Source organism: Tubulanus polymorphus, chromosome 10, assembly GCF_964204645.1.
Source record: "Tubulanus polymorphus chromosome 10, tnTubPoly1.2, whole genome shotgun sequence".
Taxonomy (NCBI): domain Eukaryota; kingdom Metazoa; phylum Nemertea; class Palaeonemertea; order Tubulaniformes; family Tubulanidae; genus Tubulanus; species Tubulanus polymorphus.
This window is the reverse complement of record NC_134034.1, coordinates 2,864,754-2,887,451: the sequence shown is the minus strand read 5'-3', so window position 1 is coordinate 2,887,451 and position 22,698 is coordinate 2,864,754. Positions and strand designations below refer to the sequence as shown.

Here is a 22,698-nt window from a genome sequence, read left to right as displayed (position 1 = left end):
ATTTATTCAATCGAACAATCTAAAATATATGATAAACACAAAGTTTCGATCTCACCCTAGAGATCATCGTCAGGTGTCAGATCGAGTGATCTAGGGTGAGATCGAAACGTCGTGTTTATTATTTATTTTAGATTGTTCGAATAAATAAATTCTTGATTCTAAATTCGTTTAATCTGTAGATAGTGGGTTGTAATCTTTTTATCCGTCCGCCACGTTTGAGTGTGGTTATCGTACTAGAAACCTAGGTGTTCATCTTTTAACAAAGACGACGCAGATTTATCACGAAGTTTTGAGACCTCTGTCTCTCACCTCCTACACGTATATATCCTATCTACGCACGTCACACTATATCTCGATTCTGAAGTCGATTGTAAAACTACTCCCGTTGATCCAGTTCGACATCAAACTATTGATCGTAGTTACATACATACGTACTGCACAAAAAGATAAAAACCCACTATCTACAGATTAAAACAATTTAATATCAAGAATTTATTCAATCGAACAATCTAAAATATATAATAAACACGACGTTTCGATCTCACCCTAGAGATCATCGTCAGGTGTCTTTTAATCTGTAGATAGTGGGTTTTATCTTTTTATCCGTTCACCACGTTTGAGTGTGGTTATCGTGTGGTTGTCGTACTAATACGTACTGCACATTTGAGAACGAGCCCGGCTTTAAACCGAGTTTGGATTCGACGATGGCCAACAGTTCCTCGGCGTCTTGCGTGTCTTTGAACCTGAAAATACGAAGACGCAAAATATAGAAGTCAGATATTTCAAACGCGCATAGTTTGACGCAACGAAACATGGTTTCTTCACGTGGCTATGATTCATATTGAACCGATCATACCGCAGTTACTTTCTCGCGTTTAAAACGCAACTGATTTTAATCATCTACGATGAACTCGGTGTGAAGAATATTCACATCGATACGAACTGATTAAACGGCCGAATCAAAACAGCTTTTGATAATCTGATCAACCGTCGAAAAATAGAAAAATTTCTCTAACTTACGGTTTGTCGACTTTGATGTAAGCGCGATCTGTTAAGACCAAATCGTAATGCCCGGATTTTTGCTCGTTATCATCTTCCGACAACGCAGCGGGTAAGGGCGCTACGATGTCATCGTGCCGGGGCTGGGCGACGACTCCGGGAGCTGCTGCTGAAAAAGAATCATGACGAGATTCTTAGAAAATGATGCTAGAATCTGCAGTAGTTGATGTCCTACTGCATACTAGTGCCACCTGGTGGATCGTCACTCGCCACAAGCGGAATCCTCCATTGCCACAGTAGTTGATGTCCTACTGCACACTAGCGACATCTGGTGGATTGTCACTCACCACGAGTGGAATCCTCCATTGCCACAGTAGTTGATGTCCTACTGTACACTAGTGCCATCTGGTGGATCATCACTCGCCACGAGTGGAATCCTCCATTGCCACAGTAGTTGATGTCCCACTGTACACTAGTGCCATCTGGTGGATCATCACTCGCCACGAGTGGAATCCTCCATTGCCACAGTAGTTGATGTCCTACTGTACACTAGTGCCATCTGGTGGATCACCAATTGCCACGAGTTTAATACTCTACAGTCACCTCAGGTGGCGTCATCCTGATGGATCCTCAGTTGCCATAAATGGTAACTTCAATTACCACAGTAGATCGCAGAGCACTCATTGACATTCTATATCTTGCAAACATACGTCACAGAGTTATAGGTGGGAAATAACTTATTTCCTGAATAGTAATCAAACACAACAATCAGAGTGCGGGAGGGAGGGGGGGCGGTGGTTACAAGACACATGATACATACTTGCACAACAGTAATTAGGGTTTGTAAAACTATGTCATATCATCGTCACATCAACCCTGAGACCACAGTTTCACAAAACACCCAGCAAGACCTTTCCATCATTCACATGAAAGCTATGGTAAATCATGACCTCCTCATTCCCCGTGGACTTCTTTCATTCAGTAAAATTATGATCAGTTGCCAACGAGGCCTTCTCGTTTACAATGAGTTCAACAATTCAGTAAAATTATGATTGAACAAGACTTCAATGACTCAGTAAAATTACGATTAGTTACTAATGACAACCTTCTCATTCTCGATGACTTCAACGATTCAGTAAAATCATGATGATGAGTTTTAACAGCAGTTGAATTATTCTAGCTTTGTGAAACTGGATCCCGGGATGTACAGGCCCCCCAAGGACTCCCCCACCCCCGGAGATAAAACCAACTTTTTTTCGAATAAGGTTTTTTCTTCATACCTTTTTTCACTTCGACTGAGAAGATTGATTGTTCATTGTTCGGCCGATTCAAGGCCTGAGCGTTTAACATTTCTCGGTTGTCGTTAACGTCGGAATCTAAAAATATCATTTCAATTTTTCAAATGTCTCGTTTTCGATGAAAATAACATAATTTTCTTCTTCGATTAAAGTGTTGACACGAAAAAAACCTCAGGAGAAGCCGAAACAACGGTCTGGAAGATTTTGAAAATGGCCCAAAAATTCTAAGAAAAGAATTCAACCGCAATTGTGATTCTCCGAGCTATTCAATCGCAGCCTGATTTGCCGTTCTTGATAATTTTCACTCCAAGAACAATTTCTGACCACTGGCGATTTCAAAGTGCAAATTTCGAATATTCGAAACGGCAGTTATCGCCATGGTTACGCCGTTGAAGTGCGTATATATATATATATATATATATATATATATATATATGTGTGTAAGTACTGCAAATTATCAAGTGTGACTATGTAAATGGGGCGTGAACAGCGAAACTGTCGGTGATAATGACTCCGAAGTCGACTCCGAAAAAGCATCGGACCACACCCGAGAGTCATGAAATCAGTGGACAATGTTTCATATGAAATACACGTTCAGTTTTCAAGACTCGTGAAAGTAGGAAAAACCAAATTATCAGGGAGTGGTTGTAGCGCGAGCATCAATCGTAACGCAAACAAAGAGGCTGAGAGATAAATTTAGAACTGATGTTTTCACGTTTTAAGAATTAAACTATTGGTGACATAAAAAGTCCACATACGGCTGGACAAGAGTTTCATAACATTTGCAGCTGGTTGCACAGTCACGGCTAGGACTGGTCTTAGACCAACTTAGTTCTATAGCCAATCTAACAACTTAAGACCAGTCTTAAGATTCAAGTCCACTTTTGGACTTAAGCCACGACTCTGAAACCACCCGTGGTTGGTTAGGATAGGTGTGATATCCGATATGGGTTTAGAGCCCGGGTTCATAGACTTAGACCCACTTCTAAACAGTAGTCCCCAATGACGAGAGTCCGTTCAACATTTCTTAGTTTTTGACTATAGATTCGTAATTGGAATGAATTTTGGAGTCGAATTATCTACTGTTTTGTATTGAAATTTGACTATCGGATTCAAATATTTGAAAAAAAAGATATTGAGACCGTGAACTTCCACAGTTCCGAGTTAGATTCGGACTCCCTAAATTGGAATCATCCGACCACAAGATTAATCAGGTCGTAGGTAAGTCCATAAAACCGGGTGAAGGCCAAGCAAACATGTTACACGTTGGACGGAGGGATGGGGTTTGTGGATAGGGGTAACAAACTACATACATCAAACTTTTCAACACTGTCCTCCTGTTCCACAAGGTAAACTTAAATGTTTCGGTTAAGATGCTGTTGGTTGCTACTTTTTTTTTACTAGGATAATTCAAGTTTTCATGCATCTCGACCCGAGACCCGATTCCACACTTGCGCGTTCAAATGAGTTCGTTTTCAATACGTTCGGAGTTAATGCTCCGAGTTGGAACGTGTTCATGATTGAACACTCTCATAGAGTAGAATCTGAACTCATCCGAGTTTCTGAACTCGCGAGCTATAAAGAGTTCATTTTCAAATATCCAACTCGCTAAACTCTTTAGTTAAGAATGAGTTCATTTCGTAATATTCAACTCCCCAAGAGTAGAATTTAAACTCAACAGTAATAAGTGTAAGACTTTAACTCTTAATGCTCATGTGAGTTATAGTCGAAACTCTTTTGAATTAAAGTGAGTTGAAATGAGCTCAACTGTGGAACTGAATCCATATTCACTACTACAAGAACACGGTCTAAATAAAACACATTTCCAATTAGGCAAACCCGATTAGGCAAACCTGATTTAAGAGGATTAAAAAGACTACGAACGGATTAGTGTACAAGACTTTCCATTCCAATTCTTTTACTTTTAATTTTGAGATGGAAATCTATTGGCCCCAAGTCAAGATAGATAAATATGCGTACTTTAAGAAAAGCGCATTAAATCAAAGGTTTGCCTACCATCTCAAGGATTTTACACATTTTTGCATATTCTATTTTTCAAAACACAATTTCAGGTCGGTTGGTTAAAAGTTGCTATGAAACCCTGCCGCACTGGCCCGCACGTGTGCAGCATAGGCGATGCCATTATTAGCCAATCAGAAATCCCGTTTCACTCTAGCTCGGGTTTTTCCAGTTATATTCTGTGAAATTTGCCTCGGCGACCATACAACGAGCAATCTGATTGGTGCCCCAAGTTATCGTGCGACAAAACTGCGCATGTAGCTACGCACCCGGTCTAGTGTGGCAGGGTTTCGTGCCGTGGCTGAGTGTAGCGCTGCCATCAGGTTCGAATCCCCGCCGAGGGGAGGATGTAATGCAGCTTGCGCATCTAGATTCTAAGCTATGCGGCTTACGCCAGAAAAACTCCACATATTCTTCGAAACGGACTATATACCTTTCAGGCGGTCGCCATTGTCGACCATAGCCGATTCATCTACGTTTTCATCATCATCATCATCATTCGTTTCATCTTTCGCCGCAATTTTTCCACCTTCTTTCTCGCCAAAAGCGGGTGTCTCCGAATCGTCCAACAGGGTCATAACGTATTGCGTCATTTTTTCGATATTGTCGTCGGATAGTTCGTTCAATTTGACTTTACCTGAAATTTAAGTCGTGAAATATTGCGGTAAAACCGATTTATATAGTTTCCCACCCACAGGAGAAAGGGAAAGCTACTTAAAATTGAATTCGGTTATTTCTAGGGCCACCCAGTAGAGGATGGAAAATCTCGCATAAAAACGTAATTTGAATATTCTCGGCGACATCCTCTAGAGATAAAATGGCATCGAAAATTATGATATAAATCATCTTGATCTTGGAGCCATCCACTAGAGAAATAAATAGCTAAAATAAAGAACCGTTCAGATATTCTCGGAGCCATCCACTTCAGAAAGGGATCGGCCAAAAATTTGGAATTCGGTTTATCTCGCCGTCCGAAACGTAAAGATGCCTCGGACGATCCGATATCGTCGAGACAAACGACAAAGGTCGAAGTACGACACGCGTCGAAGAAGAGACGTCGTGTTTAGATAAGAGGAATTGTTTACTCGATCCCGATCAATACCGAGGGTATATAGCGAACGGCAGCAGTTTTTTTTATCGCTGACCGTAATTTCGTTGCTGACATTTTCGGGAAAATCGATTTTTCTATTGGCGCGCGCGGGCAACGAAGCGGTAAATGTCACGAAGGGAATAGATACCCGTATAGCAACGATACGCTACTGGAGCACGCACTCGCCTACGGGCTTGATACCTGTATAGCAACGATACACGCTACTCCAGCACGCACCCACCGGCTAGATACCTGTATAGCAACGATACACGCTACTCCAACACGCACGCACCCACGGGTTAGATATCCATATAGCAACGATACACGCTACTCCAGCACGCACCCACCGGCTAGATACCTGTATAGCAACGATACACGCTACTCCAGCACGCACCCACGGGTTAGATACCTGTATAGCAACGATACACGCTACTCCAGCACGCACCCACCGGCTAGATACCTGTATAGCAACGATACACGCTACTCCAGCACGCACCCACCGGCTAGATACCCCTATAGCAACGATACACGCTACTCCACCGGCTAGCCACCCCTATAGCAACGATACATGCTACTCCAGCACACACGCACGCACCCACCGGCTAGCCACCCGTATAGCAACGATACACTACTTAACCCTTTCAGTGGTGACTAATTAATACCCGAAAGTGCTGGAGATAATTTGAAAATTTCTACAAATTCCATCGCATTGTGGTGTACGCATAATGGGCATACCGCCTCAGTGTAGCTACACCGAAATGCGATGTATCATTAGTTACTAATACTTCACTTTATTTGACACGTGCTGCCATCTTTCAATAGGGATAAAAAATAATTGCCATTAACATCATCAATACACTATGATGCGGTGTACTAGTAAAGTCCATCACCGATATATACACCGCACTGCAGTGCATATGCACTGGAAGGTTGATAATGATAATACGGCGGAATTCGAGTTTGAAATATGCGCCCGATTTTTAGCACAGAGCTCGGGGTCTGACGAGTACGGTGTCCAAGGCTTAGGTTTCGAAGAGCTAAATGTTATAATTACTATTTTACTTTGAAAACTTACCGTTGAGAAGGTCGCTGAGGAGTTTCGCGTCTTCGGGAGTCATCGTTTTCCGCAGTTCGGCCATCGTTTCCTCCTCTTCTCCGTCGGCGTCTGCGCGAGAGATATTTTCGAAGAGAAAAAAAGCGTTACAAAAATTTACATTACAATTTTTTTCGCGAAAAAGAAAACGGGCCGATTGAAATAAGACTCGGTCGGACAGATGGAGGGATACTTTGTACGCAGCTCGAGATACTAGATAATCAGTATTGAAGCTTCAGTTCAAAATAAACCCTTTCTAGGCAGTATCCCTACGTAAGAGGTTTGTTGAGATATTTTTGGGGCAGTACCGTCAAATCCAACCATTTCTAAGCAGATTGAGATATTCTTGCGGCAGCATCGAAGCTTAATCTCAAAACTAATCTTACGCAAGCATTATGAGATATTTTCGGGGCAGCGTTGTCAAAATTAACGCTTTGTAAGTGGTTCTAGATAGTTTTGGGGGAGATTTAAAACTTATATTCAAAACGAATCCATCCGCTCGATCTTAAATGTCATTTGGAAGGAGGAAAAGTTAAACCCAAGCGGAAAGGTCAGTGAAAGGGATGCTTTACCTATTCACCAAACTGAAAACACTTTTTACCGATCCCGTAGAGAGGGCCAGCGTAGTCAAAATTGACTTTTTGTAAGTGATTTGAGTTATTTTTGGGGCAGTATTGGAACTTATATTCAAAATAAATCCACTCGATCTAAAAATGTCATTTGGAAGGAGGAAAAGTTGAACCCATGCGGCAAGGTCAGTGCTTCACCCTCTCACCAAACTGAAAATACTTTATACCGATCCCATAGAGAGGGCCAGCGTAGTCAAAATTGACTTTTTGTAAGTGATTTGAGTTATTTTTGGGGCAGTACTGGAACTTATATTCAAAATAGATCCACTTGATCTAAAAATGTCATTTGGAAGGAGGAAAAGTTGAACCCATGCGGCAAAGTCAGTGCTTCACCCTCTCACCAAACTGAAAACACTTAAAGGCTTTATACCGCTATACCGCAGAAGAGCGAGGAGGTACTAATCGAGGAACGGCCGACAAGAGATACATCGTCGGGGTTCGGGACGACGCGGGTTATATTCATCTAAAAGCTGGCATTCGACGCCGTCGATACCGCCGGGGGAAAGTTAACGACGTGACGATGACGCCAACAACGACGCTAAGAGAAATACTCACCAGCCGCCGGAAGAGCCATTTTCCTATTCATTATAGGCGATAAACAACCGGCACGAACTACGGCCGTTTAGATTCATTTAGATTCATTTCGAGATTCGCGCGATAATTTGTGCCGCGTAAAGAATGCCACGAATGCGACGGCTAAATATAAACTCGATAATTTCTAGATTTTCCATTTTTAATCGAAAATGAACTACAAACACAAGACATTGGATACTTGATCAGCCTACTTTCAGAAACTGATCGTCCACACTTCACTTGTGTTCAGTGCTTCAACTGAGACATTTTTGATCGGAAATGAACTACAAACACCAGACATTCAACATTTTATCAGCACACTTTCTCAAAAACTGATCGTCCACACTTCACTTGTGTTCAGTGCTTCACCTGAGACATTTCTAATTGAAAATGAACTACAAACACCAGACATCAGACATTTTATCAGCACACTTTCAAAAACTGATCATCCACACTTCACATGTGTACAGTGCTTCACCTGAGACATTTCTAATTGAAAATGAACTACAAACACCAGATATTAGACATTTTATCAGCTCACTTTCAAAAGTGATCGTCCACACTTCATAGTGTATAACGTATGTGTTGTGTGGGTGGTTCCGTGTTACAGATTGATTGTATAAGCCTGTTATCTTAGCAGCTGTCAAACCCTTCATTACCTGAACACACTCAACGTGCGTCTGCACACTCCGTCTGCCATAAATATCATTTCCTTAATCCTACGATATCGCTCGCTATAATCGAAGTCCACAAACTTTCGCAACCAATCCAACGTCATCAGTAGGACTTATCAGTAGCAGTCTTACCGCAAAGGATTATCTCATCTCCTCTGGTTTACCGGTTCAGCGAGATGGTTGAGTTTTACCCATCCAACATCCTCCCTCAGCTGCACAGATTTGAACTCGGTGACTTTAGACTCGGTCAGGTTTTTCCCTCGGAGGGATTCAAACCTGATGACATCGCGAGACTGGCTACATTCCTACTTTGCCAGGGCAAACCTAAAGACATGATGACTGTCACTGTACAAACCCCTGTCCTAGTAGACACATCCTCCCTCAGCAGGGATTTGAACCTGATGACATCATGAGACTCTGTCACAGTATATAAACCCCTGTCCTAGTAGACACATCCTCCCTCAGCAGGGATTTGAACCTGATGACATCGTGAGACTCTGTTACAGTACAAACCCCTGCCCTAGTAGACACATCCTCCCTCAGCAGGGATTTGAACCTGATGACATCGCAAGACTCCGTCACAGTACAAACCCCTGCCCCTAGTAGACACATCCTTCATCAGCAGGGATTTGAACCTGATGACATCATGAGACTCTGTCACAGTACAAACCCCTGTCCTAGTAGACACATCCTCCCTCAGCAGGGATTTGAACCTGATGACATCATGAGACTCTGACACAGTACAAACCCCTGTCCTAGTAGGCACATCCTTCCTCAGCAGGGATTTGAACCTGATGACATCATGATACTCTGTCACAGTACAAACCCCTGTCCTAGTAGACACATCCTCCCTCAGCAGGGATTTGAACCTGATGACATCATGAGACTCTGACACAGTACAAACCCCTGTCCTAGTAGACACATCCTCCCTCAGCAGAGATTTGAACCTGATGACATCACGAGACTCTATCACAGTACGAACCCCTAACCTAGTAGACACATCCTCCCTCAGCAGGGATTTAAACCTGATGACATCACGAGACTCTATCACAGTACGAACCCCTGTCCTAGTAGACACATCCTCCCTCAGCAGGGATTTAAACCTGATGACATCACGAGACTCTATCACAGTACAAACCTCTGCCCCTAGTAGACACATCCTCCCTCACAGGGATTTGAACCTGATGACATCACGAGACTCTATCACAGTACAAACCCCTGTCCTAGTAGACACATCCTCCCTCAGCAGAGATTTGAACCTGATGACATCATGAGACTCTATCACAGTACGAACCCCTGTCCTAGTAGACACATCCTCCCTCAGCAGGGATTTGAACCTGATGACATCATGAGACTCTGACACAGTACAAACCCCTGTCCTAGTAGACACATCCTCCCTCAGCAGAGATTTGAACCTGATGACATCATGAGACTCTGACACAGTACAAACCCCTGTCCTAGTAGACACATCCTCCCTCAGCAGGGATTTGAACCTTATGACATCATGAGACTCTATCACAGTACAAATCCCTGCCCTAGTAGACACATCCTCCCTCAGCAGAGATTCGAACCTGATGACATCGTGAGACTCTGTCACAGTACAAACCCCTGTCTTAGTAGACACATCCTCCCTTAGCAGGGATTTGAACCTGATGACATCATGAGACTCTGTCACAGTACAAATCCCTGCCCTAGTAGACACATCCTCCCTCAGCAGAGATTCGAACCTGATGACATCGTGAGACTCTGTCACAGTACAAACCCTTGCCCTAGTAGACACATCCTTCATCAGCAGAGATTTGAACCTGACAGAAGCTTCAGTTACAGTATAGACAACACTTATGTCCAAAAGATTGTCTTATGTCTTATGTCTTAAGTTGTTAGACGCACTATGGAACTAGGATAAGTTAAAATTGGGTTTACGTTGATTGTTAATCAAAACGAGCTTAGACTAGTTCTAAGTTTGTAGATTGGCTACGATATTAAGTTGGTCATCCACCAGTGTGAAGTCTAAGCCCAACTTTACCCAGCCATGAGGAAGCGTTCCCCGATGAGTTAGACCCAACGGCAGAATTAGACCGCTGCTGCTCAGCGACGCTCGTTCGCGGGAAATTCATCGCGACGCCGGCGCTGTAAGGGTTAACGACATCTGCGCGTCACACGTCCTCCTACGCTCAGTAGCGATATATTGATCGACAGTTTTAATTGAGGAGAGTAGAAGATGAGAGAGAGAGAGAGAGAGAGAGAGAGAGAGAGAGAGAGAGAGAGAGAGAGAGAGACCGTGGATAGACGTCATTCCCCTCACACAATCGGTTCGTACCGATTTTATCTACCGTGTACACAGCAGAGCGGCAACAAAGAATTGAAACGAATAACAGCAGCCGTACAGCGGAGAAAGGTTAAAGTGCACCTTCTTACCTAACACATCTCCGCATGATCCGTAATCTATCGCGGGGACATTCATGAACCCTGAATTAACTATAGTCCTGACGAGACCTAAACAGTGCTGTGAGAGTTAGAGTTAAGCGATTTTATGAATCAAAATTGGTTCTTTTTCGATAACTTTAATTTTCACCGATTTGACCCATTAGCACTCAGTCCACTCACATCCACCATACCTATTACTCCTCAAGCCACTCACATCCACCCTGCCTATTACTCACTCAAGCAACCTGCATCCACTCTGCTTATTACTCCTCAAGCTACGCACATCCGACCTGCCCACATCCACCCTGCCTATATTACTAAAATTTCCGATAGGATTCAAACTTATTTGCTTACGATAAACTAGACATCGAAGACGTCAGAATTCCGTACAGAAATCAATATCTACCTGTTTGAAAGTCTCGAGTATTTGGAGTATGAACACGACAGTTCCGAGAGCTCAACTAACTTCAAATCCAAGTAAGGTTGGATGAATCTCGGGCGACCTAAAGGACACGGTTTTGGTGGCCAAACATCATCAAATCTTATATCAAATGAAAGCATAGTGCGTTTACTACAAAATAACACAAGTTGTAATGCACAAAAATAAGCAGGAAATGAGCTGATTCTGTATCTGATAAATGTGGAATTTCTCTCGAATATTCTGAGGAGTAAAAGATGCTACAAAGTGAAATTTCTGAGTGCTAAAGGGTTAAACTGTATATAGTTAGTCGAAATTAGTTCATTTTCATTTAATCGCGATTAACAGTCAAATATCATTCACATTTCGAACGTCGAGCCTCGAAGTCGATTCTAAATCGAAACCACAAAATACGCCACGTTTGTTAAGATTAGATGAAGACGAAGATGACACCGTTCTGTCCTCATCATCATCGACGCGTGACATTTACCGTCGTCCTCCGAACGGGAATTGACGCCTCGATCAGTGATGATATTTAGAGAGCCGTGTACCGCTGTCGTATCGATATTAATATTAATACAGATTGATGTCGATGTATAATCGTAATCGCCTTACGCGAAAGCTGCCGTCGTAAATGAGGATTCCACCTGCGGTAAGTGAGGATCCACCAGGTGTCGCTGGCGTGCAGTAGGATATCGACTACTGTTGAAAAAGTGGATTCCTCTTGTGGCAAGTGAGTATCCACCAGGTGTCGCTAGCGTGCAGTAGGATATCGACTACAGTGGAAAAAGTGGATTCCACTTGTGGCAAGTGAGGATTCCTCTTGTGGCAAGTGAGGATCCTCCAGGTGTCGCTAGTGTGCAGTAGGATATCAACTACTGTGGCAATAGTGGATTCTACTTGTGGCAAGTGAGGATCCTCCAGATGTCGCTAGTATGCAATAAGACATCAACTACCTGGCAATGGAGGATTCCTCGTGGCAAGTGAAGATGCACCAGGTGTCGCTAGTGTGCAGTAGGACATCAACCTCTACAGCTAAAGAGGATTCCACTTGTGGCAAGAGAAGATCCACCAGATGTCACTAGTAGTCACTCCGTGCTCAATTCTAACATTTGATAGAAAGGGTTAACGGGTTCCTTACTGAACCAGTGGAGTCATTAGGAACATGAACTACATGCAGACATTCTAACATGATTCCGAGAACCGATGAAAGACAAATGCCTGCAACAATAGCAGCTGGGAAGAGGTGGAAGAAAGGATGCTCGAAATAAAACTTCAAAGACGGGCATCGTGTAATCTTAAGTGCAACACAAATCTTTCATTGAAACTATGTCAAATGTGGTTGTTGAATTATTTCAGCGACTGTTTGTGACTATTGGGGATGGTACAAAATCACGGTCTGAGACTGTTCCTGATAATCAGGGGATAGTAAACCATTTTCAGAGACTGTTCCTGACAATCAGGGAACAGTAAACCATTTTCAAAGACTGTTCCTGACAATCAGGGAACAGTAAACCATTTTTAGTGACTGTTCCTGACAATCAGGGAACAGTAAACCATTTCCAGAGACTGTTCCTGACAATCAGGGGACAGTTAACCATTTTCAGAGACTGTTCCTGACAATCAGGGAACAGTAAACCATTTTCAGAGACTGTTCCTGACAATCAGGGGACAGTAAACCATTTTCAGAGACTGTTCCTGACAATCAGGGAACAGTAAACCATTTTCAGAGACAGTTCCTGACAATCAGGGGACAGTAAACCATTTTCAGAGACTGTTCCTGACAATCAGGTAACAGTAAACCATTTTCAAAGACTGTTCCTGACAATCAGGGAACAGTAAACCATTTTCAGAGACAGTTCCTGACAATCAGGGGACAGTAAACCATTTCCAGAGACTGTTCCTGACAATCAGGTAACAGTAAACCATTTTCAGAGACTGTTCCTGACAATCAGGGCACAGTAAACCATTTTCAGAGACAGTTCCTGACAATCAGGGGACAGTAAACCATTTTCAGAGACTGTTCCTGACAATCAGGGAACAGTAAACCATTTTCAGAGACTGTTCCTGACAATCAGGTAACAGTAAACCATTTTCAAAGACTGTTCCTGACAATCAGGGAACAGTAAACCATTTTCAGAGACAGTTCCTGACAATCAGGGGACAGTAAACCATTTTCAGAGACTGTTCCTGACAATCAGGGAACAGTAAACCATTTTCAGAGACTGTTCCTGACAATCAGGGAACAGTAAACCATTTTCAGAGACTGTTCCTGACAATCAGGGATGGTTGACAGCTTGTTGTGGAAGCAAATTACACAGTGTAACTGGATCCCGATTATAATTTCAAGATGTTATTACTAAGCCGTATGCCGGTCAGTTAAGAAATGTATGGTAACCATGGAAATATACGAATCATTGCGATTAAATATGAATAGGATGTGAACACCGGATCATCAGAATAGCTGCAGCTGGTATACTGAGAAATCTGTGAGCTGTTCTACTGAATCAATTTGAATAATATTGTGCCGGTTTAATTTGTCTCTGAATCCAGTTGCATTATTGTGTGGGTTTAATTTGACTCTGAATCCAGTTGCACAGTTGTGTGGGTTTAATTTGTCTCTGAATCCAGTTGCACAGTTGTGTGGGTTTAATTTGAGTCTGAATCCAGTGGCCACAGTTGTGTGGGTTTAATTTAACTCTGAATCCAGTTCCAGTTGTGTGGGTTTAATTTAACTCTGAATCAAGTTCCACAGTTGTGTGGGTTTAATTTGTCTCTGAATCCAGTTCCACAGTCGTGTGGGTTTAATTTGTCTCTGGATCCAGTTCCACAGTTGTGCGAGTTTAATTTGTCTCTGAATCCAGTTCCACAGTTGTGTGGGATTAATTTGTCTCTGAATCCAGTTGCATTGCGGTGTGGGTTAAATTTGTCTCTGAATCCAGTTCCACAGTTGTGTGGGATTAATTTGTCTCTGAATCCAGTTGCATTGCGGTGTGGGTTTAATTTGTCTCTGGATCCAGTTCCACAGTTGTGTGGGTTTAATTTGTCTCTGAATCCAGTTGCATTGCGGTGTGGGTTTAATTTGTCTCTGAATCCAGTTCCACAGTTGTGAGTTTAATTTGTCTCTGAATCCAGTTCCACAGTTGTGTGGGATTAATTTGTCTCTGAATCCAGTTGCATTATTGTGTGGGTTTAATTTGTCTCTGAATCCAGTTCCACAGTTGTGTGGGTTTAATTTGTCTCTGAATCCAGTTGCATTATTGTGTGGGTTTAATTTGACTCTGAATCCAGTTCCACAGTCGTGTGGGTTTAATTTGTCTCTGGATCCAGTTCCACAGTTGTGTGAGTTTAATTTGTCTCTGAATCCAGTTCCACAGTTGTGTGGGATTAATTTGTCTCTGAATCCAGTTGCATTATTGTGTGGGTTTAATTTGTCTCTGAATCCAGTTCCACAGTTGTGTGGGTTTAATTTGTCTCTGAATCCAGTTGCATTATTGTGTGGGTTTAATTTGACTCTGAATCCAGTTCCACAGTCGTGTGGGTTTAATTTGTCTCTGGATCCAGTTCCACAGTTGTGTGAGTTTAATTTGTCTCTGAATCCAGTTCCACAGTTGTGTGGGATTAATTTGTCTCTGAATCCAGTTGCATTGCGGTGTGGGTTTAATTTGTCTCTGAATCCAGTTCCACAGTTGTGTGGGATTAATTTGTCTCTGAATCCAGTTGCATTGCGGTGTGGGTTTAATTTGACTCTGAATCCAGTTCCACAGTTGTGTGGGATTAATTTGTCTCTGAATCCAGTTGCATTATTGTGTGGGTTTAATCTGACTCTGAATCCAGTTCCACAGTCGTGTGGGTTTAATTTGTCTCTGAAAATCCAGTTCCACAGTTGTGTGGGTTTAATTTGTCTCTGAAAATCCAGTTCCACAGTTGTGTGGGTTTAATTTGTCTCTGAATCCAGTTCCACAGTTGTGTGGGTTTAATTTGACTATGAATCCAGTTCCACAGTTGTGCGGGTTGAATTTGTCTCCGGACCCAGTTCCACAGTTGTGTGGGTTTAATTTGACTATGGCCACAGTTCCACAGTTGCCGTATCTTATTATACAGGTTTCCGCTAAGTTTGATAGATGTTTTTCGAGACGCCGCGGACAAAAGGTCAACTACGATGTAAACGGTGCCACTCCTCGTCGTTACCGTGGTTTCATATGTTATGCCTGCACGTAAAGAACTAATTATAGCACTATTATAAGCCTATCATGGTTCAGTTTATCCAATCAAGATTTACAATAAGACCGGGCTAAGCCCAGTATGGTCCAGTTCTACGGTAAAGATTTACAATAAGACCGGGCTAAGCCCATTATAGTCCAACTCTATGGTAAAGCCTTACAATAAGACCGGGCTAAGCCCATTATGGTCCAACTCTATGGTAAAGACTTACAATAAAACCGGGCTAAGCCAATTATGGTCCAATTATCTAGTAAAGACTTATGATAAAACCGGACTAAGCCCAATAAGGTCCAGTTCTAAAAAAAGGACTCAATATTATAGATTGGGCTAAGCTTATCGGCCCAGTGATACTGGCTTAGCTCATTTTGAATCTCAAGCAAATCTTCACTGGTCTTTTGATTTAATTTGTGACACAAGTCTGGACTACGTAATAATGACCACACAAGTCAGGGCCCTGTTTTATAGACTGGTATAACCTTTAACCCGGAGGTTAACTCAATTGATAATGAATTGAATTAGCCCCCCGGCTAAAGGTTATACCGGTCTATAAAACCGGCCCTAGAGGTTCGGGTCATGAGTTGCCCATCGAAAGGGCTAAACTCTTAACCGCAGCGCTCTTCAGCGTCCTATCGATCGTCGTGACCGACTGATGAAGTCAGAAGTCATTGGGAGTCGACTCCAATTCGTCGACGGGCAGGATCATCACGTCGATACGAATGCATACACGCGTACATTCACCGAGAACGTCGGAGACGCAATCAACTTACAAAAAAACCAACCGTACTCAATTATCGGAACCGAGTTGGGGAAATAGGATTAGCCTATTACGGATGGCAGCCACACCGTCTACAAGAGATATACACACTGTCCTCCAGGTTATGATTGGCTTTAGAGAATTCACTTGTTGGTGCATCTACATCAGACTAGCCCCTATACCAGCGGTCTCAAACTAGCCCCTATACCAGCGGTCTCAGACTGGTAACTCTACCAGCTGTCAGACTAGCCCCTCTACCAGCAGTATCAGACTAGCCCCTATACCAGCTGTGTCAGACTGGTAACTCTACCAGCTGTCAGACTAGCCCCTCTACCAGCAGTATCAGACTAGCCCCTATACCAGCGGTCTCAGACTGGTAACTCTACCAGCTGTCAGACTAGCCCCTCTACCAGCAGTGTCAGACTAGCCCCTATACCAGCACTGTCAGACTAGCCCCTCTACCAGCAGTATCAGACTAGCCCCTATACCAGCGGTCTCAGACTGGTAACTCTACCAGCTGTCAGACTAGCCCCTCTACCAGCAGTATCAGACTAGCCCCTATACCAGCAGTCTCAGACTAGCCCCTATACCAGCAGTGTCAGACTAGCCCCTATACCAGCTGTGTCAGACTGGTAACTCTACCAGCTGTGTCAGACTAGCCCCTACACCAGCAGTATCAGACTAGCCCCTATACCAGCAGTCTCAGACTAGCCCCTATACCAGCTCTGTCAGACTGGTAACTCTACCAGCTGTCAGACTAGCCCCTATACCAGCACTATCAGACTAGCCCCTGTATCAGCACTATCAGACTAGCCCCTGTATCAGCACTATTAGACTAGCCCCTGTACCAGCTGTGTCAGACTAGCCCCTGTACCAGCACTATCAGACTAGCCCCTATACCAGCTCTGTCAGACTGGTAACTCTACCAGCTGTCAGACTAGCCCCTATACCAGCACTATCAGACTAGCCCCAATACCAGCACTATCAGACTAGCCCCTATACCAGCTCTGTCAGACTGGTAACTCTACCAGCTGTCAGACTAGCCCCTATACCAGCACTATCAGACTAGCCCCTGTATCAGCACTATCAGACTAGCCCCTGTACCAGCTGTGTCAGACAAGCCCCTGTACCAGCACTATCAGACTAGCCCCTATACCAGCACTATCAGACACAGCTGGTGTAAAATTAACGGAAACATTCGTCGTCTGTGTAAGAAATCATCGCGATAACCCGATAACCGTTCCTATACGCCAAAAGATGCTACTGTTCATCAATTGACTAATTAGTAATGTAATGATGTTTTCATCGCGACAGTTGAAATATGCCGATACAGTTGAAATATGCCGATACAGTTGGAATATGCCGATACAGTTGAAATATGCCGATACAGTTGGAATATGCCGATATAGTTGGAATATGCCGATACAGTTGGAATATGCCGATACAGTTGGAATATGCCGATACAGTTGGAATATGCCGATACAGTTGGAATATGGCAATAATGCTCCAAATCATCAATCTTTGTATACACAGCCTGTCATATGCATTGCGTGAAATGAATTTGAACTGGAAACTTGAACTTGCTCGCGACTCAAGCCTAAACCTCCTTGATTTGAGTAATGACCCGCTGCTGATAAGGGGACGAGTGGCCATCGAAAGGTCCAGACTTCCGTAAGACCCTGCTGAAAATTCTTGGCAATTTTCAGATTAACAGGGGCAAAATTTGGTCGAAAATAAACCTGAAAATGACCATGTCTGCAAAACAAAGGGCGAAATGTTATCGGTAACTTATGAAGTGGGTCAAAAGATGCTGCCAGAATGACACGCCACCCCGTTCCCCATGCGCCAATCTTATCCGTTTTCCCCTAAAAATATTCACTAAGACAATTACTCTTTTTTTTCGATTTTCACTGCAGTCCCCGTATTTCTTTAAAATATTTGAATAATAAAAAATAAATTTCATATCTTCGTTTACCCTATATCCTCCCGTTTTAAAATGCCTGTAAAGGAGATTCTTTTTCTAAATTCTATTTTGTCATGTCGCTCTTCCGTTCCCCCCCCCAAAAAAATCTCTACTCCAAGTGATCTTAAATAGCGCCTACGTACCGTTTCCGAATTTTTCTTCATCGTAAATCTGGTCGATCGGCAAAACGTCGCTTTTACTCAAATCGTAATCGGAATCTAAATAAACAAACGAAACAAAAAACAAAAAATGAATACAAACGGAAAAACTAACTAAACAGCAACTAAACCGAAACGCTTCCTCTCAGTGCTTCTACACTGCACTGGGGTGTATATATGGGGCGCAGTGCCGCGTGTAAATCAGTGACGGGATTTGCTAGTACACCGCATCGCGTAATTAGTTATAAGGTTTTATCTCTATTGAAAGATGGCAGCACCTGTTAAACACAGCGAGATATAAGTGACTGACAATACACCGCACTGTGGTGTAGATGCACTATTCAAGCGTTCGGAGATAATTTGAAATCTATGAAAAATTCCACCTCAGTGCACAACAAGTATGAAACTGCTATATCACTATAGTGCATCTACGCTGAGGTGCGGTGTATCGTTAGTTCCTAACATTTCACTATGTTTGACAGGTGATGCCATCTTTCAATAGAGAAAATACCAAATAACTAATTACATCAATGCACCGCAATGTGGTCTGCTAGCACAGTCCATCACCGATTTATACACTGCACTGCAGTGTACATGCACTGAAAGGGTTCACTAGTGCGAAAATAAGAGGTGAACTAACTTTTGAAAAAACTGACCTCTCTGACTGGGTCCCTACAAATCAGCCATTCCTGGATATAAGGAAATTTAACAGGGTCCCTACAAATCAGCCATTCCTGGATATAAGGAGTTTAAACAGGGTCCCTAAAGGTCAGTCATTCCTGGATATAAGGGGTTTTAACAGGGTCCCTACAGATCAGTCATTCATGGATATAAGAGGTTTTAACAGGGTCCCTATGGATCAGTCATTCATGGATATAAGGAGTTTTAAAGGAGAAATTTCAAATTTTGTCTACATCACTTTCATATCCTTATTACTGTCGACTCCTAAATCGGTACTGTGTTTCCAAGTAAACCATTAATTCAGTGGTATTGTAATCAAATATCTATCCTATACACTACTAAAATTACCAAAACTATTAGGGTAAAGAATTCCTGGTTCCAACTTAATAGATTAAGGCGTAGTCTAATGTACAACTAAAGTATCTAATTGCCTATTTCTCAAAATTGAAGGAGTTCTGGAGGAGTCTCAAGCATTTTGCTAAAATCAAAGGAGTTTTGAGCACCTTTAAAGGATTTTCCATTTAGAAAGAGTTATTACGAATTCGAGGAGTCGAAGGGTCCCGTAGTGGACTGATTTCAAATCCCGAGGCCTCGAGGCATTGTTTAGTAATCGTGTTCGTCATATTGCAATATTTCAAGACGACGTAAGACAAAGACGTTTCATAATGCAATCAACTCAGCGAGTAATTAGACGCCCCCCTCCCGGCGCGTTCCCTTCGGGCAATCGCAATTTAAATCGAACCGTTGCCGCATATTTCTGTACTCGCGGTCGGAAGAGGGATGTTATTAAATAGTTGCGCGAGCCGCCTTCCAGTGTCCACGTCTTATTGGCATCGCTCAAGCTTAGTTCCGGTCATCGAGATCATAGTGGATGAAATTAATTACTGATTTCGATTTACAACGACCCCCTAACTCCCTCCTCCCTCCCCCTCTTACACCCTGACCACGTATAGCCTGAATCTACGTAGAAAATAGCCCACTAGCGACAGTTTATTGAAGATACTGAAGTATTGACTAGTTCGCCATCTATTGGGTATAAGTTGTCCTAGATATAAGAATAGGGCCTACTTAAGCAGCCTAGAATCAGCATAGGTCCAAATCTTCGCTAATCGGATATCTATCAGGAATTCATTATAGACATGGCAAAGATACTATACTATCTATTAGATAACAAAGTATTGACTAGTTCGCCACCTATTGGGTTTATGTTGTCCTTGATATAAGAATAGGGCCTACTTAAGCAGCCTAGAATCAGCATAGGTCCAAATCTTCGCGGAATTCGATATTATCTATCAGGAATTCATCGTAGTAGGGCCTACTGTAGGGCCTACAATAGCGCGAATCTTAACTCCAATTCGCCATCTATCTATTGAAAATCGTACTAGAGGGAAGCGTAGGGTCTAATAGAGCAGAATATATCGACTAATCCGCCAACCCGATCAGCAGTGCACATGCACTGAAAGGGGAAAGGGTTCACTAGTGCGAACCAATTAGATAAGAGGTGAACCAACTTTCGAAAAAACTGACCCCTCTGATCACAAAACCTCGAAAAGAAAACCGCCCCCGAAGAAAAACCAACAACTCACCGAAATCCTCGTCGAACTCCGTCGGAACGATCCTCGCGGTCGGCGGCAAGTCGTATTCCGGCTGCCAGGAGGGCCGCGGCGCCGATTCCGAGTCGGGCATCACTTCGTTGATGAACGGTAATTTCTCGGCGGCGGAGGAGGTTGGAATCCCCGATTCGAAATAATCATCGGGCGTCGCGTTGTAATAATCGCCGTCGTCGTTGTTGTTGTTGTTGGACGAGGTGGTCGCCGCCGATTCGAACAGACCCTTACTCGGCGAGATCAACACGCCTTTCATCGCCGTCAGATACTTGTGCAGAACCTCCAATTCTTTCAGGTCCAACTGTTTCAGATACTTGCGCAGGTCGTAACGCGACGTCAACCACTCGTAATCGGATTCGGTCGGCCGCGTCTGCTCGACGTCGTCGTCAAGGTCATCGTTGAAAACGCGTCTGCTCTTCGACTCGTACGCGCGTCGTGACGGCGGCGGACGAGGGTAAACCCAGTCGGAACTCCCGCTCGACGACTTCTTACGCGTCGCCTTCACGTATTTGTGAACGTCGACGAATTTCCCGTCGGACAGACGCTTGTCCGCGTTCGAGTCGCCGACGTCTTTGAAATCCGACTCGTAATCGGCGATGAATTTCTGCAACGCGGTCATCGCATCCTCGCCGCCGGCGCCGGCGACATCCTTTTCATCATCATCATCATCATCATCATCATCATCATCTTCTTCGTCTTCGACCTCTTTCTGCAGCTTCTCTTCGGCTTCGTTTTCGCGTTGCAGACGGCGCATCCAGTCGGGCACGGGCGCGCGCGAGTCGCAGAATCGCCGGTCGGGCTCGTGCGCGAGCCGACTCGACAGCAGGATGTTGCTGACGACGCACTGCGTGTACAGGTTCGTCCAGTCGTAGCCGGCGTCGATCAACCGTTGCAGGTCGGTTTCGAGTAGCTGCAGCGTTTCGAGTTTCAGCGAGTACGCGAAGTAGTCCTTCTCGCGGTATTTATCCTGACAATTGCCGAATAGATCATCTGCAAAAAGAGACCAAACGAGATTATTAATATTAATCATACATTTTCATCCAATTCTCATCATTTTTAACCCAACGCAGAACGTCTGCTATACTACAGCGCCACCTATAGTTTGAGGGGGTCAAAGGTCAAACTTTCAATTTTCTCTTTAAAAAAATTCCCTACTACCCAGAGATATTTTATGCTATGGAATAGTCAAAAATAGCTTTTTTCCAAATTTTCTTCCCTGTTCCCTCCTCTGCTCGAAATGTGGCCGTTAAAAATCCGTTTTCGAAGTTATCCCGAGATAATTTGTCCGATGGGGTGGGTAAAGCTTTTTTTTCAAATCGATCGTCCTTCCCTCCTCTCCTGGAAATGTGGCCGCAACAAAAAACCATCATCCGAGGTATTTGGAAAGAAATAAGGCGAAATTGAAATTTATTTTCATTACGATGTTACATTATTGAACGATATAATAAGTAAGATCGGACGAAGACAAATGTAACAGGATAATGGGGCTACACGGAGAGACTGAAACAGTCTATCTAAGCCGTATCACCCTGAAAAAATTGATACCTTGTTTTTCATTTGTGCCGAGCTAAAAAGTTGACCCAGCCGCCTATCTACCCGGTACATTAAGCCTAGCGCACATCGACACTGCGATTGGAGACAACTAGTCGCTACCGAACGATTACCCCGCGCACATCGAAATCTAGTTACAACCGGTCAGTTGAAGCAACTGCACGGCGCGTGTCGATCGTCGAGATCCAGAGCGCGCACGTCGACGGATATGACTGCGATTGAGTACAACCAGTTGCTCAAAAGTAGAACATGGGCAACTGGCTGGAACTGGAGATAGATCGACGCTTATCGATCGTAAGCTCGCTCACATCGACACATTCGAGCAACTGATTGTATCCAGCCAGTTGCTCTCATGCGCCGAAAACTGCCTTGCAACTAGTTGTCTCCAATCGCAGTGTCGATGTGCGCTAGGCATTACGTTTTTAGAAATCATGATCAAGCTAACAATAACAGACCCGGCAATTATAGAAATCAACTGATTAAAGATTTTATTGCAATTTACAAAGCGACCCGGCCGATTAGGATAAAACGAGGTATCGT

General features: G+C 43.4%; 1 protein-coding gene across 1 annotated transcript in view; it reads right to left on the bottom strand.

Annotated features, from left to right (window-relative positions):
* The window catches only part of LOC141912222 (uncharacterized), a 79,731-nt gene that overhangs the window by 44,096 nt on the left and 12,937 nt on the right, over positions 1–22,698 (bottom strand). The window contains exons 3-9 of the mRNA XM_074803440.1: positions 20,587–21,597; positions 18,305–18,379; positions 6,482–6,571; positions 4,750–4,953; positions 2,280–2,375; positions 1,021–1,165; positions 657–743 (exon numbers count right to left, since the gene is read on the bottom strand). Coding sequence (XP_074659541.1) covers positions 657–743; positions 1,021–1,165; positions 2,280–2,375; positions 4,750–4,953; positions 6,482–6,571; positions 18,305–18,379; positions 20,587–21,597 — 1,708 coding nt within the window. The remainder of the gene's footprint in view (positions 1–656; positions 744–1,020; positions 1,166–2,279; positions 2,376–4,749; positions 4,954–6,481; positions 6,572–18,304; positions 18,380–20,586; positions 21,598–22,698) is intronic.